This window comes from Echinops telfairi, unplaced genomic scaffold, assembly GCF_000313985.2.
Source record: "Echinops telfairi isolate 266 unplaced genomic scaffold, ASM31398v2 ScPeMD7_18;HRSCAF=68, whole genome shotgun sequence".
Taxonomy (NCBI): domain Eukaryota; kingdom Metazoa; phylum Chordata; class Mammalia; order Afrosoricida; family Tenrecidae; genus Echinops; species Echinops telfairi.
Genome location: NW_022103915.1, coordinates 280,706 through 295,291, shown reverse-complemented (window position 1 = coordinate 295,291; position 14,586 = coordinate 280,706). Strand labels below are relative to the sequence as shown.

The 14,586-nt window shown below is 58.9% G+C and overlaps 1 protein-coding gene across 1 annotated transcript; it reads right to left on the bottom strand.

Moving 5' to 3' along the window:
• Positions 1-1,198: 1,198 nt before the first annotated feature.
• Positions 1,199-6,688, bottom strand: NUDT14 (nudix hydrolase 14). The gene is made up of 5 exons (XM_004699140.2): positions 6,530-6,688; positions 4,162-4,205; positions 3,721-3,785; positions 3,393-3,630; positions 1,199-1,492 (listed from the first exon to the last, which is right to left on the bottom strand). Exons 1-5 carry the CDS (start codon positions 6,608-6,610, stop codon positions 1,237-1,239), a joined length of 684 nt encoding a protein of 227 aa, XP_004699197.1. The 5' UTR covers positions 6,611-6,688; the 3' UTR covers positions 1,199-1,236.
• Positions 6,689-14,586: the final 7,898 nt, after the last annotated feature.

The following is a 14,586-nucleotide window of genomic DNA, read 5'->3' as shown; positions in this document are numbered from 1 at the left end:
ACCTTGCTCATCAGATGTGTGGCCGGCCCCTCAGACCTGCATTGGCCCCACCTTTCAGGGCCCCTCTCCCTAGCACCATATCACTACTCTGGCTGGGATCCCAGGACACCCCACCTGGCTCCTGGCCTGTATTTGCATACAGGTGGTGCTGCTCCTGTGGGCTGACCGCCACCCTCCTCCCCGGAGTGGCCTTGACAGCTAAGCCTGGGGCTGGCCACTGTACCCCTCAGTGCTGCTGCTCCCGTGCTCAGCCACCAGCCAGGGCTGCCAGGGCACCTGGACCTCCATGTGTGGACACTCATACAAGGCTTGCCTGCTGAGGTCAGTAGTAGGACCGGGGGACCTCAGCCTCCCATACAGAGCCCCCCATCGGGCGATGGCCCTGCCTCTGCCTGCATTAGCAGAGGACCAAGCCAAGGTTGTAACAACAGCCCTGGTCACTCGGAGGCAGCATGCCCACTCTAGGGCTGACCCCATACCCCCAGATGTCCCTTAGAGGGCTTGGAGGACTCTGGAGAGGGGCCTTCTGAAAGGGGGCCTCCTGGACCACAGGCAGGTCCCCATCACCACTGCACTGGTCCCAAGGTGCATCCTGGAGGTCCTTGCCCCAGGAACCTCCCTGAAACCACAGCCTCTAGGGCAGGTCAGAGAGCCTGGTGCACATGATGGTGGCCAACAGTACCTACCAAACAGCATGGGCCGGTAAGGGCAGCACAGGAGAGCTGGCAGGCCGAGGCTGCCACCTCAGCCCAGCCCAGGTCTTAGGGCACTTGCCAGGAGCTGGTCAAGTACTTGGTGGCCAGGGCACAGGGGCCCTGAAGGGATCTCCAGCCTGCTTTAGACCAAGGTGGGGACTCCGCCTCACTCTCTGGAATATGACATGTCCCCACCCACCCCAGTGGCCCACTGCCCAGCAGGCCCAGCCCAGGCCTTCCAGGCCCCCTTCTTGAACACCTTCCCTGCCTGTACAGGAAGCCTGCCCCACCTGTGCCCCCAGCCCCTGCTCCTGTGGGCTGCCATCCAGAGGGTTCCTGGTTGGCCCTGCCCTGGGGCTCTGCTGTCCGTGTCCCAGGCCTAGAGTAGGGCCTTCTGCTCCATGGAGCTGGGGAGGGAATCCTTCCACAGCGCCTCCCTCAGAAGGCCTCACCATTGCCCAGCCCTCCCTGACTCCCCCAGTACCAGCGCTCAGACCAGCAGGTACAGGCACTGCTGCACAGCCTTTATTGGGTCTGCTGGTCAGTGGGTGGGATGGTATTGGGCCCCCAGGCTAGGGGTCACGTGGCTGAGGAGCCAGACAACACCAAAGATGACGCCAAGGGTCTTGGGGGTGTCGGGGTCATCTGCAAAGGCCTGGGCGCCGTCCAGGGGCAAGTGCACAACTTCTATGAGCTCACCCTCTTCTGCCAGGCCCCCGCCCGGGCCGGCTCTCTGGGCGTCTGTCACCTCCGCGAAGAACATGGTCTGGTTGGAGCCGGTCAGTCCCACGCCAGACCTACAGGGGAAGACAACGTCAGCTCAGCCATCCACAGCACCCCTCCCCCCAACTCCTCAGCTCTCCACCCCCAGTGCACAAACCCCCTATCCAGCGTGGGCCAAACTTGGGAAGGAGATGGGTGAAAGCATTGTACAGATGTAATTAAGGGCACGAATCAGTTGATTGTAGGTTAGTCAAATGGGTGGGCCTGACATCATCAAGTGAGTTTTAGAGCTGGTAGAAGCCAGAGAGATTCTTGTGCTGGCCTTGTTGAGAGAGGGCCCATGAGGGGGCCTCTTGGCAAGGACTCACGGCCTCCAGGCACTAGGGTCCCTAATTAACAGCCAGAAAGGTAACACATGCACTGGGAATGAGCTATACCACAGAGCCTTGCTAGTGGGATTGCAGCCCTGCTGACATGTGGCCCCGACAACATGCCGCCCACAGAGGCTGCTAAGACAGGAAGGGGCGCTGGGACCATGTGCTGCCCACTGATGGGTGGGCACTGACGGGTACAGACTCGACCAGGTGTCCCACCTGCACCCAGTGGGCCTGGCTAGTTGGGCAGTGGGACAAACCAGAGAGTTCCCCACATAGCCCTGCACCCTGCATGTACCTAGTGGGCCATGGACGGGGCTAGACCAGCTGACTGCAGCACATGCAGGCCGGAGGGCCAGGCAGAAGGCCCACGGCTCGGGGATGGACGCAGTGTAAGGGAGTCCCCTCTTCGGTGGGTGGTGGCCCCAGCCCAGACTGACCTCATCCCAGCTGCTTCTTCGGCCGCCTCCAGCCTTATCACCCCTTATCTCCTGCTGACCCCTTCCTGGTGGCCCGTTTCCTGAGGCGCCCACAGCCTGTGCTTCTGATGGTGGCCGCAGTCTGTGGCTTCGTGAGGGACAAGCCCAACAGGACCCTGGGCACTGCCTTCTCCCAGCCTTGGCCCCTCCACAGTGCAAGCACGCCCCTGCCCCTCCAAGGATGCCCTCAGCCTCCTTGTCACCTGGGAGTAAGTGAGTGAGTTACCGCCCAGCCCCACCACACACGCACACTCCTCTTTCGCTCGCAAGTCTGAGCTGGCTGCTCCCATTCCCCATGGGTCCCCGGTGCCCTCAAACTGGCCATAGCCCTGCCTGCACAGCCTCTGCCCCCCACAGGACACTGTTAGGACTGGTCCCAGGCCCCCCTCTGCCAGAGACCCCAAGCCCTTCTGGAGCCAGCCTGCATCTATCCTTGGCCTAGGGCCCCTGGCAGACCACTGGCCAGTACCCAGGGAGCCATTCAGACCACTGAAGTCTGCCCACCACCCTCCCCGGACTCTCAGGGGAGAGTCCTGAGAGACTCTCAGGGTCAGATCTAGTGATGAGAGAGGCACCCTGTGCCAGAAAACACCCTCTCACCCCCACCCCAGCAGCCCCAGGCAGGGATGGCATCCCTTAGAGCCCACACCCTCTGTGCTGGGAAGGCAGACCCAGCCAGTGGGGTCCCAAGGGCTAGAATGGGTTCTGGTGAGGCAGTCCCCAAACCTGGCTCTCCCTCACCAGCCCAGAGCTGCAGGCCCACTGCCGGGCCAGCTCAGCCCCCATTCCTGAGAGTCTGAGACCAGCGCTGACTCACCCCCACCCCCGGCATGTAATCCCACAGGAATTGCAGGCACCTGTCAGCAGCAGCTGCCCCGGGAGTCAGCCCCACGTGGCTGGGGGCTGCAGGGTGGGGGCATGGGGCCCAGACTGCTCCCAAACAAGCCCTGGGAGCCCCAGTTCCGGCCTGGCTTCCTGGAGATGCCACCCACCCTCCCAACCCCACAGTCAAAGAGACATCCGTCTGCCAGCACAGCCTGGGGACAGGGCGCTCACTCCTGGCTGGCCGACTGGACATGCCCTGGGTCACTTGCGGCAGCCTGCAGGTCCAGCCAGCCCACCTGTACGTGGCGACCCGGCGCAGGTCGGACGGGGTCAGCCGGTAGCCGCACTCCTCCCAGGCCTCCTTGCAGGCCACCTCCTCCAGCGAGAGCCCTGGCTGGTCCACCAGGCCTGCACATAGCTCGTAGGTCACACCTGCGGAGCCGGGCAGGGCGGGCTGCAGACCCCGGGGCGTGTCCTGGTCCACCGCTGCCAGGGACCCTGGGAAGAGACGCTCAGCCTCACCAGCATACACAGCTGTGGGAAAAGCATGGAACATAACCAACGGGCCGGCCACCCAGACCTCAGGGACCAAGGGGCTGGCCAGTGACCCTAGGGCAACCTCACCTGGCCGGAACTGCTTCACCAACACCACGCTCCTCTGGGTGACGTTGTACAAGAGGACGGCCACACTGTGGGGAGAAGGCCGCTCAGCAAACAGCTCTGCGCTCAGGACCCTCCCTCCCCAGTCCACACCCTGAGAAAGGTGGGCCCCTGGCTCTGACAGGGAAACTGAGGCCAGATCCCAGATAACAGGAGGTGACTGGGGTGGGGAGGAGGGCACAAGGGTAGGTGACAGCAGCGGAGCCCAGCTGATGATTGATGGGACACGTGACCCCTGCTGGCCAGCTGTTCACTGCTAGCTCCGAGGAGCCTGCCCACCACTGTGGCCCAGCCTGCAGGCCTCAGGGCTACCAAGGCCAGAGGTCTCGAGGTCTGGAAACTGTGAGGGCTTCCTCCTCTGGGCCGTCTGTGCCCCTGGGCTGCCAGGCCAGGCTGTGCCCTCACCTGTCATGCGTCTTCATGAAGTCCCAGGACTTCTGGGTGCCATTCTGAAAGAGGCGTGACAGCAGTCAGACAGGTGGCCCCAGGTGGACAGGAATCCAGGGTCCCAACCACCAGACAGCCCACGCTGCACCGGCACCAGACCCACTGGGTGTGGCAGCAGGGGGCAATCGGTAGGGGACATCCTGGGCTGAGCCAAGGCTGGGCAGGGTGCTAGGGCATCCTAGGCAGGGTACTACAGGGCACGGGGTAGAGCAGGCTGTCACCAAGTGAGACCCACCACATGCCAGGAATGCCAAGCAGCCCACCTACAAGAGCACCAGCTCTGGCATGGTGGGTCCCAGGGGCTGGGAGACCACTCACAGCCGGCACTCCAAGGATGCGACCTGGAGTCTGGGGGCCAGAGATCCCAATATGTCTATGCCCTCTGTGCAGGCTGCTGAAGCCCAGGCAAACAGCTCGCCTCTGACCTGGGGCCTCTGCCCTTGTGGGCGCCCAGGGCCTGCACAGCGAACTCCCAGGGAACTTAAGGGCGGGCCAGAGGCAGGGGCCAGGGGCAGTCCACTGGGTGCTTCAGCATGCAGCGTACGAGGGGCCTGCCAGTTGGGCCCCATCCTAGAGGGCAGACTCCAGGTTTCGAAGGCCAGCCTCAGGGCTGCATGGGGAAGGGGCATCCTGTCTGCCTCCACCCCTCCTCAGGGGCCCACCCCCAGTTCCAGTCCATCTGCCACCCAGTCACATGGCAGCCCAAGGCTAGGGGAGCAGCTGGCTCCACCACAGACTCTGTCCAGGTGGGGGAGGGGCCAGGCGTGTCTGCACCTGGGCCTGAGCAGTGGGCCCTGAGGAGGCAGTTGCACTGGGAGCCCAGGGTGGGCTTCCCGGAGGAGGCAGTTGCCTCGGCCCCATAACGGCAGGGTGGGACAGCTGGGTGTCAGGACACAGGTGGCCAGACTGGTCTGAGCTTGGCCAGGAGGCAGTGGCCTCTAGGCAAGGCGGACGGCAGCCTCGGTTTCCATGGGGGGCTGGTGTCCCCAAGCACCCAGGTCATAGTGCCCGCAGGCCATTGTGAGGCACTGCCCAGTAGGCAAGCCTGTGCCTGCCTAACATCCACCTGCTGTGGGGCAGCCATCTCCAGGATGGGCCCAGGTAAGCTGGCCCCACTCCCATGTCCTATACCTGTGGTCCAGTCTGATGGGAGGGGGAGGGTGTGGGGCAGGGCTGGGGTGTGAAAACACACACACACACACACCACCCCCGACCAGACCCTTCCTTTGTCTGTCCATCCACCCGGTTCCCCCCACTCAGCAGCCCTGCCCACCGCAGCCTGTAGCCACTTACTGTCAAATGATACCTCCTATCCACACCAATGCAGACCGGCCAGCTGCCCAAAGCTCCTAGAGGGCTGTGGTGAGCAGCCCCGCCCCTCCCAGTGCCCCAAGAGCCTCAGGCCCTCCAGGGCTGTGCAGCCAACCAGCAATCCCACGCCCACCAGCCTCCCCCACCGCCGGCCCTCCTACTGCCCTAGACCAGCTGTAAACCTGGGCTCAGGGGGCGTGAAAACCTGTCCTCCCAGGCCGCGGGAGCACAAGCACAGGAAGTGGGGGAGGGGAGACAGGGGCCAAGGGCGGGGCTTCAGCAGGAGCTGTCCAGAGGCTGGGTCCTGGAGAGGCACTACAGACACGGAACAGTGACCCCTTCCAGAGGGCGCACTCCAGCGGACCACCGTGCGGGAGCCCCAGCTCCGAACATAAAAGGGGGACAGCAAGGTGTGAGCGTGAAGCCCACCGGACCCTCACCCCACCCCTGCTCAGGAGGTGGGGCGCCGGGCTCCTATCCTGCGTGGGGAGAGGGAAGAGGTTCCACGCCCTGGTCACCCAGGTCTGTGCGCCCGCCACGGGCTCCTGACCCAGCTCTCAGAGACTAGCAGCTTGGGAGGCGGGCGGTCCCTCCCATGGACCAGGAGGAAGCTCACTTCACTGGCCCCCACGACCAGCCCTCCTGCCTCCTGCCATCTATCGACTCCTTCAAGTCACAGCAACGAGGGCACCGCCTCTGAGAAGACCTCCCTGACCCCTGTCCGGGATGCCGGGTCAATCATACTGCGCCAAGGCACGGGGCACAGAGAAGGCTGGCTGGGCACACCTGCTTGGAGGCTGGGCGGCTCTGGGACCCCGAGGACAAAGGCGGGGCCGGGGGCGGAGGCCGCAGCTCGACTGGGCGGGGCGGCGGACGCGGGGTGGGGCGGGGTAGACAGCGGGGCGGGGCCTCCTGGGCGGGCCCAGCGGGGGCGGGACGGCCACGTGGGGGCGGGGCCTCAGGGACGTCGTGGGGGCGGGGCGGGAACGAAAGGCCCGCGGCTGCGCGGGCTCACCTGGCGGTAGTGCAGCGTCAGCGGCCGCAGGTACGGCGAGTCGGTGCAGCGGCCCACGGCTACGCCCTCGATCCTGTCCATGGCGCCCGGGGCCAAGCCGGGAGGACGCAGAGCCTGGAGAAGGGGAAGCTGCCAGCAGCCGGCGCGAACGACCTGTGGCCTCTGAGCATGCGCGGCGCGAGTGGGGCGGCGCGGCGCGCGCAGGTCGTACCTCCGAGAGCCACGCAGGTGGAGCCGCCCAGGGCCCTTGACTGGCTGCCCTGGGGAGTTGCGCCCGGGGCGTGACCGTAGCGCGTAGTGGCCCTGTCAGGTGGACTTGGGCTGCGAGTTGGGGACTGGATTCGGGTCTGCGGGGCCTCCACGAGGACGAGGGAGTGGACATGAGGGGCTGTGAGGCCTCGGTGGTGGGAACGCCTGGTGGGAAAGGGGCTTGGGGCGGGCACCGCTGCTCCCCAGGCACAGGTGAAAGTCACTTGATATTTAGAAACCGGGCCCTGTGGCCGGTGAGAGCCCTGGCCGGGCCGGCCATGCCCCAGTTCCAGAGCTGTGGCAGACCACTGTGGGGCTGAAGCCGCCAGCTTTCCTGGGGACAGAGTCGCGCAGATATCCAGGTGTCCCCACAGCAAGGCGGGGGCGCCCCAGAGCGGAAGCTTGTGGCCCAGGCAGAGCTGTAGGCCTGTGGGTCAGGGAGGAAGTGCCAGGCCTGCCCAGGTCTGTGGGGAAGGGGTGCTCAGTGAGCACTGGGAAGATAGACTAGCCATGGCCCTCATAACTCCGAAGAGCACTGCCCTCCCACCCCTGGCCAGGCCACGCAGGTCAGGAGCTAGAGCACCATCCTGGGTTTTACCGGGCTCCCAAAAGCTGTGCTGAAAGTGTAACCCCCAGCAGTGTGATCACCCCTCCTCTGGAAATGGGGTCTTTGCTGACTTAATCAAGTGACGGTGAAGTCACACTGTGTTGGCGTAGGTCCTCACCCAGTGGCATACCCTTACTCATTTAGCCCAGAGAGCCAACCACTGATGTGCCAGCTGCTATCAGGGACAAGGTGCTGAAACATACCTCAGCCAGGAGCTAACAGTAACCCTTTCTTTCCCCTCCTGGCAAGTGGCACTGTGGGCTAGGTGTCTTGCTGTTAACCACAAGGTCCGTGGCTCAGAGCACCTGCCGCTGGTTGGGAGAAGACAGGGCTGTCTGCTCACACAGAGTGACGGTCTGAGGAACCCTCTTTCGGGGCAGCTTTGGCTGGATGGCTGCAGATCGGGGCTTGGGGTTCCTTCCTCGCACCTGTTTATTTCGATTCTTCCTCCTGGGAATGCAGTCCATGGCAGCCAGCGAGAAGGGGCCAGCCGACCCTGCTCATGAAGACAGTAGCAAACCTCCAGCTGGCCCTGGCATCGAAGAACTTAGATCAAGGAAGAAGTAGAGTTAAGCAGGCCAGCCGGGGCCACATTTAGAAGCCAGAGGCCCAACTAGCCACTTCCTGGCTGTGAATCATAGCCCTGCCTATTCGTGTCCACTCCTGCCAATCTGTTAGGAATTCATAATCCCCTCGGACCCCGTTGTGCAGTTCGGACCCCGTTGTGCAGTTCGGCTTGCTCCTTGATCAGCCAAAGTGAAACTTCTCCTTTCACATCCTATGTCCTACGCGGAACCCAGGGAGACCTGGCTGGCTCTCACTAATAAGGTGCGGGAAATTTGATTCGCTAAGGAGCAGTGGGGAGCCCCAGCCGCATAGCGGGCACTTGTAGAGTTGCTAACTGCAAGGTCGTCGGCAGTTTGGGAAAAAGCGGGGCTTTCTACTCCTGTAAAGAGTTACAGTCTCAGAACCCACAGAGGCAGTTCTATCTCGTCCTGTAGGGTGGCTGTGGGTTGGCATCCACTCAATGGCAGAGAGGGTAGGAGTGGCAGGGATCCCTGAAGAGTCATGAAACAGTGTCTCCCTTAGAGTCCCCAGAAGGGACCAGCCCTGGAATATCTTGGTTCTGGCATCCAGAACTGTGAGAGAACAATCTTCCATTGTGTGACACCCCCACTTTGACATCCACAGTTACAGCCAGCAAAGGATTGGCTCAGCATCCACCCAGAACCTGTGCCCCTGCTGCCCCACCACCACCACCACACACACACACACAACAAAGGCCCAGGCTGAGCACAGATCTCTTCCTGCCTGTGACCTGAAAATGGCAAGTGTGGTGGCCAGGGGTGGGGTGGGGGGGACACACACCCCTACCCTGGACTCCTCACCCTGCCCGTTGGCGGGTCTGCCTGTGGCGATGTGGAATTGCTCGGTGTGACTTCTGTCCCTGTCTCTCCAGGAACTGATGGGCTGGGGCCGTGCAGATCAGGTGTACACAGCCCCGATGAAGGATGTCCATCAGGTTTGCTGTCCCCTGGGTCCGTAAGAGCCGGCCACCTCTGAAGCAGGCACAGAGAGCCCTGTGGCCATCCAGGAAGAAGGGTGTCGGTGACCTCACAGATCTTAGGAAGATTGACCGGTTAAACTGTGTACAGGACAGTAACCGTGTTGTGTGATCTCCTTTGGGCCCACGTTCAGCTTGTTCTGGTGTTTAATATTTCCTGCTTTCTTTCCATCTGAGGTTTTTTCCTGTTTTGTTATTCTTGTCAGGGTTTGGTTTGGTTTGGTGGTGGTGTTTTCAGAGGTTTTTCTGTGTAGGAAATCCAGGAGGTACATCTATAGAGACACTAACAGCCTTGTTGGTTTCTGGGGGTATAACAGGATGGGGACTACAGGGAATATGGGGAGCTAATAACAATGAGGGTAAGACAGAAGGAAATGTTCTAGAATTGATTGTGGTGATAATTGTGCACCTCCTCTTAAGATGATTCAACTATTGAATTGTATGACTGTGAATTATATGCCAATAAAACTTGTTTTTAAAGGCAACCCAGTTTAAACGTGAGTGATTTTGATAATTAGTGTTGCCTAACAAAGTGTTCTTAAACCAACAGCTTTGAACACCAAACCCTTATTCCGGCGGTGAAAACGTGGGGCCCAGTGTCACTGGTGTCTCTGGCTTTGCATCCCCAGTGACGGACACATAGGGGCTGCAGTCCTCATGGCCTGATGTGCCAGAGGGCTTGGGGGACATGCATGGCTGGTAGCAAGAGACCTCAGCTCTAGGCCTGTCTGTTCTGCTACTAAAACCATATCACGAGTATTTTAAGTAGGGGAAATCTCATTATATTCTCATTAAATAAAATCATCAATAAAAATTGTGGAAGATGGAGAGTTGGATGGGCTCCATTGTGCTTTTAAAATTACATATGCACAGGAAAATGAAGGCTTGTAAAATGAAGCCTAGGTGGTTGGTTGTGAACAATTATTTTTGTTTTTCTCTCTTTGAATATTTTTGTTTTTCTCTCTCTGACCGTTAGTCGGGCTCCAGTAGCCTCAGCCTCCTTCCAACAAACTTCCCACTGCTCTCTCCTTCCACACTTCCCGTCTCCCAAGCTCACACTCGCCTCGCCGGCTTCAAAGGGCGGCTCTGCCTTCTCTGCGCGGATGTGGTCTCTCAGACCACAGAGGATGTTACAGTTGGGTTTTTCCTGCTCCAGACTCATTGTCTGGGTTTCCTTTGATTCCAGAATTGGGAAAGGCCGCCCTTGTATTCTGAGTCTTAGATCAGAGGCTCTGGCTCTGTGTGGCTGAGAACCTGGTTAGGCCGCGCTGTGAGGTTCAGCCATCCCTAGGTGGGGATCGCCCAAACCTGGAGGGGGGTTGTGTGTGTGCACGCGCGCGCACGCACGTTTCTATGAAACCTTCATGTATTTCCTAGGAGGACCCTTCTGCATAATCTTCTACCAAGATCCCCCCAGCACAACCCCCTCCTACCCAGCACAGCCCCACGAAGCTTCTCTCTTGACCTGGCGCCTCGAGAAGGTGGCAATGGAGAGTCAAGCCCCTGTTTCCAATTGCCCCCTTCTCCCCAGCACTGCTCAGAGCTGGCTGCATGACCGGCTTTCTTCACGTCTGGGTGGCAGGTACCTCTCTGGGTTAAGGGGTCACTTTTATGTGGCTTTCTTTTCATGGTCTGTAACTCCCCCCAAATGACAGTGTGGAATTGTGCAAATGAGGTGCTTGTCGCCTACCTGGGAGTGAACAGCTTGCAAATACTGCACAGATTTGGGTGGAACCTTGCAAATAAGGCGTATGAAACCCTACGGAGGGGTGGGTCAGCTCTGCCATCCACCAGGCTTAAAACGAGCCATCCCAGAGCTAGGCAGGGAACTTTGTGTCCACAGAGGAAACGGCCTTAGTAGAAACATGGCCTTTGGACACAGTTCCTGCATGAGGCCCTCACAGCTCCAGGGACAGAGCTATGACGGAGGAGAGGGAGATGTGGTGGCAGCACCAGGATCCACAGTGCGAGAAAACAGCGGCTGGTCCATTCACAGAGTCCTAGAGCAGCAGTAGGCTTGCCACACACACCCCTGGGGAGTGGGGGGGAGGACAGCGTGCCTTAGGGCAGGCAGCAGGTGGCCCCGGGCTCTTATCTGCCCACAGCGCTAAGGAGCTTTGTCACACTTGCCTGGGCAGGGCAGAGGCCAGGCCAAGGGGCCCAGGGGCTGAAGGAGAGCCCACCTGTGGTGTGACCATACCCTCAGCCCTTCCCCAGCCATGTGTGTGGCCCATGGGCTCCGCAGAGAGGACTCAGGAGGGTGGCTCATGTCGAGGGTGGAGGCGGGTCTGACCTCAGCCTCCTGGGAATCAGGTGAAGGTGGTGATGGCCGTGCAGATGGTGACTCACTGTTTCTAGTGGAGTGAGAGGCCAGACACTCACCATGCCTTTAGTTTGTTGTTTTGTTTGTCTCTCCTCCCTCCCCCGTTCTCCCTGTCTGTGCGTCTGTCTCCTCTCTCTGCCAGCTCTAGGGAAGGTCCTTGTCCCTCTCAGCTTCTGCCCTTAGGTGATCTTCCTGGGGTTGGCATCTTCCCCGTCATCTGTTTCTCTAACTCCTTTAACCTCGTGTCTCGAAAGAGCTTGATTTAAGACGTACCGCACACTAATCCCATCCAGTACAACTCCAGACAACACACTCTCAACGGGCTGCCAGGCGAGGGACACAGGCCGATCCACATAAGTGCTGTTGTTGCAAAGCTACCACACAGTGGCTTTAAGGAACAAACTTCACTTTCTCCCAGTTCAGGAGACTTGAAGTCCGAATGCAGGGCCTGGCTTGGGGGAAGGCTCACTTTCTGTCTGCCTGGGAAAGGGTCCGCTCAGCTTCTGTTGCCACACCCCCGCTCTGTGGCACCCTGCACATAGAGCTGGCTGTCCATTACTGCTGCCGAGCCCTTTGGTTGGCACCACTTCTCAGGACTCAGAAGCTCGATTAGGCTCAGGCCCCACCCTACACCAGCATGACCCCGCTGTTGCCGGCAGGACGGATGACATCCACAGGGTTAGGGTCCCAGCCTCTGTTCTAAGGACATAGTCAACAACAGACACCACTGACTAAGTAGTTATAGTGGAATGTCTTACACACATGAACTGCATGATTCATTTGGAGAATGATCATAAACTAGGCATGCGGGAGGCGGCGTGAGAAATCGCCGGTTTCCAGGGCCTGTAAGGCTGCCTGGCGTCCTGATTCTGAGCTGAGCTGATCCCAGAATCAGCCTCAGAAGGTACAAAACAACTGCTGACAGTCGACCCCAAACCACCCCGACTTTGTGGCAATGGTTTCCTCCACTTTCTGATCCCTTTTGCACCTCTGAGTAGGCCCCTGTGTCAGTCTGGGTAGACTAGAGAAACAAATTCATAGACACTCATGTAGATAAGGAAGAGCTTTATATAAAGAGCGACTGCGTATTGAGAAAACACCCCAGCCTAGTCCAAGAAGTCCCTAAGCCAGATATTAGCCCATGTGCCTGATACCAGTCTATAAATTCCTCTTCAGACTCACAAAACACATGCAATGATGCCAGTGGGTGGAAAGTCTTGTGGATCCAGTGGTGGTGGAAGCATCTCAGTCCTGGCGTGGGTCTCCACGTGGCTCCTCCAGCCCCAGGGCTCTGACTCCATCAGCATAGCTCCATATGGCTTGTCAACAGGAATATGTCCCTAGGGAGAGTGTGGGTCCGGCCTCCAGTGAGCTTTTTATCTCCTTGGTACCTCCAAATAAGGTCATCCAGCTGCAACCTGACTGACAGGCTATACTCCACCCCTTCACAAGTTGACAGGAAAGTACGTAACTGCCACAGCCCCAAACTGTCCACCTGCTGTTTTGACCAACTTAGGGCAGTTCAGCCTTCTGTGCCAGCTGAGGTTTTAGGAGAGCTGAATAGAGCTGCTCCCCAGCCCCGACCCCTGCCAAGGGTCCACAGGGGCAGGGCTAGTCGTGTGTGTGTGTGTGTGTGTGTGTGTGTGTGTGTGTGTGTGTGTGTGTGGTGGGGTGGGGGTGTTCAGCCTTTCTGCTCCTGGGCTTACCAGTCTTCTCCAACAATCAAGTGTGGGCAGAAGCAGGCACTCCTGGGGCCTCACAGATCACACCTCCTGGTCACTGCCTTTCCCCCCACCGCCCCCTTGTGACTCACTTTCTGGAGTGCCTTCCTCAGATTCCAGGGTCCGTGTTTCTTCGTTCCACTCCTGTTTTGGTGGCGTGCATCCCCGTGCAGTAGCATGCTGAGAAAGGCACAATTGCCCTCTGAGGGGGCTTTATCCCAGATTTGTGCTTGAGTGGTAGCTTGGCTGGGAAAGGAGTTCTGGGTCTGCAATCACTTCCTTCAGAGCATAGCAGGTGGTGCTTCATTGTCTCTTCATCTCCTGTGTGACTGCTTCCGCCTCCCCCATTCTGGGGCACCTTGGGGGCCTCCTGTCCATCTGTTTGCAGCACAGTCTTTGCATGGGCAGTGTGCTCCCACTCAGTGGTCCGGGCTGCCGGCATCACATCTTTGTGCCGAGAGGAGGTGAACTCTTCCCTCTGGACCTGGAGCCGTTGGGTGGATTGTCAGCAATTGCTTTGCACCTTTTGAGGCTGCGTTTTCAGTCGCTGGGGTGTTAATGCTCTCACTCGGCTGATTCTCGTCTTGCAGGCTGTGTACAGTGACCCGAGCCATTCTCAGTCCCCTCCCACCTGGACTGCAGCTGGGGTCTCCTTAGAAGCTAGGGAGGCAAGTCTTGGTCTCGAGTCCTTTAGACATCACGTCCTGATGGAGGACATTGTGCTTGGCAGAGCTTCAGTAAAAAGAAGACCCTCCAGGGATGAACTGGGACCGGGGCTGCAACAATGGACCCCAACAGTACAGTGCTGTGGGAAGGGCGCAGCCCGGGCAGTGTTGTTGTGCATGGAGACCGAATGGGTGGTGCTGAGTAACTGGTCGGCCCACAGCTAGCCAGTGCTCCTCTTTGTCCTTCATGACGTTTGTGTTATCCTGGGTAGAGTAGAAAAACAAATCCATAGACACTCGTGTATGAAAAAGAGCTTTATATACAAGAGCAGTTGAATATTGAGAAAATATCCCAATCCAGTCCAGATCAAATCCATATGTCCGATACCAATCAAGAGAGTCCTCTTCAGACTCACAAAACACATGCAATGATACTGAGTGCAGGAAGATCACAGGCCAGTGGGTAGGAAGTCTTGTGACTCCAGTGGCATTATAAGCATCTCAGCATTGGCAGGGGTCTCCATGTGTCTTCCTCACAGGGATGTCTTGCAGACAGTGAGCCTGTGTGCTGCCGCCAACGAACTGTTTATCTCCTTAGCGCCTCCCGCAGGGAGGAAGTCACATGTAGATCCTTGTAATCGGTTCCCCATTTCCACCCCACCCTCCCTCTGCCCTCCCAGTATCGCCACTCACACCACTGGTCCTGAAGGGATCATCCTCCCTGGATTCCCTGTGTTTCTAGTTCCTATCTGTACCAGTGTACATCTCTGGTCTAGCCAGACTTGCAAGGGAGAATTCGGATCATGATGGGTGGGGATGCATTTAGGAACTAGAGGAAAGTTGTATTTTTCTTTTTTTAAAAAAATCATTATATTAGGGGCTTATACAACTCTTATCACAATCCATACACACATCAATTGTGTAAAGC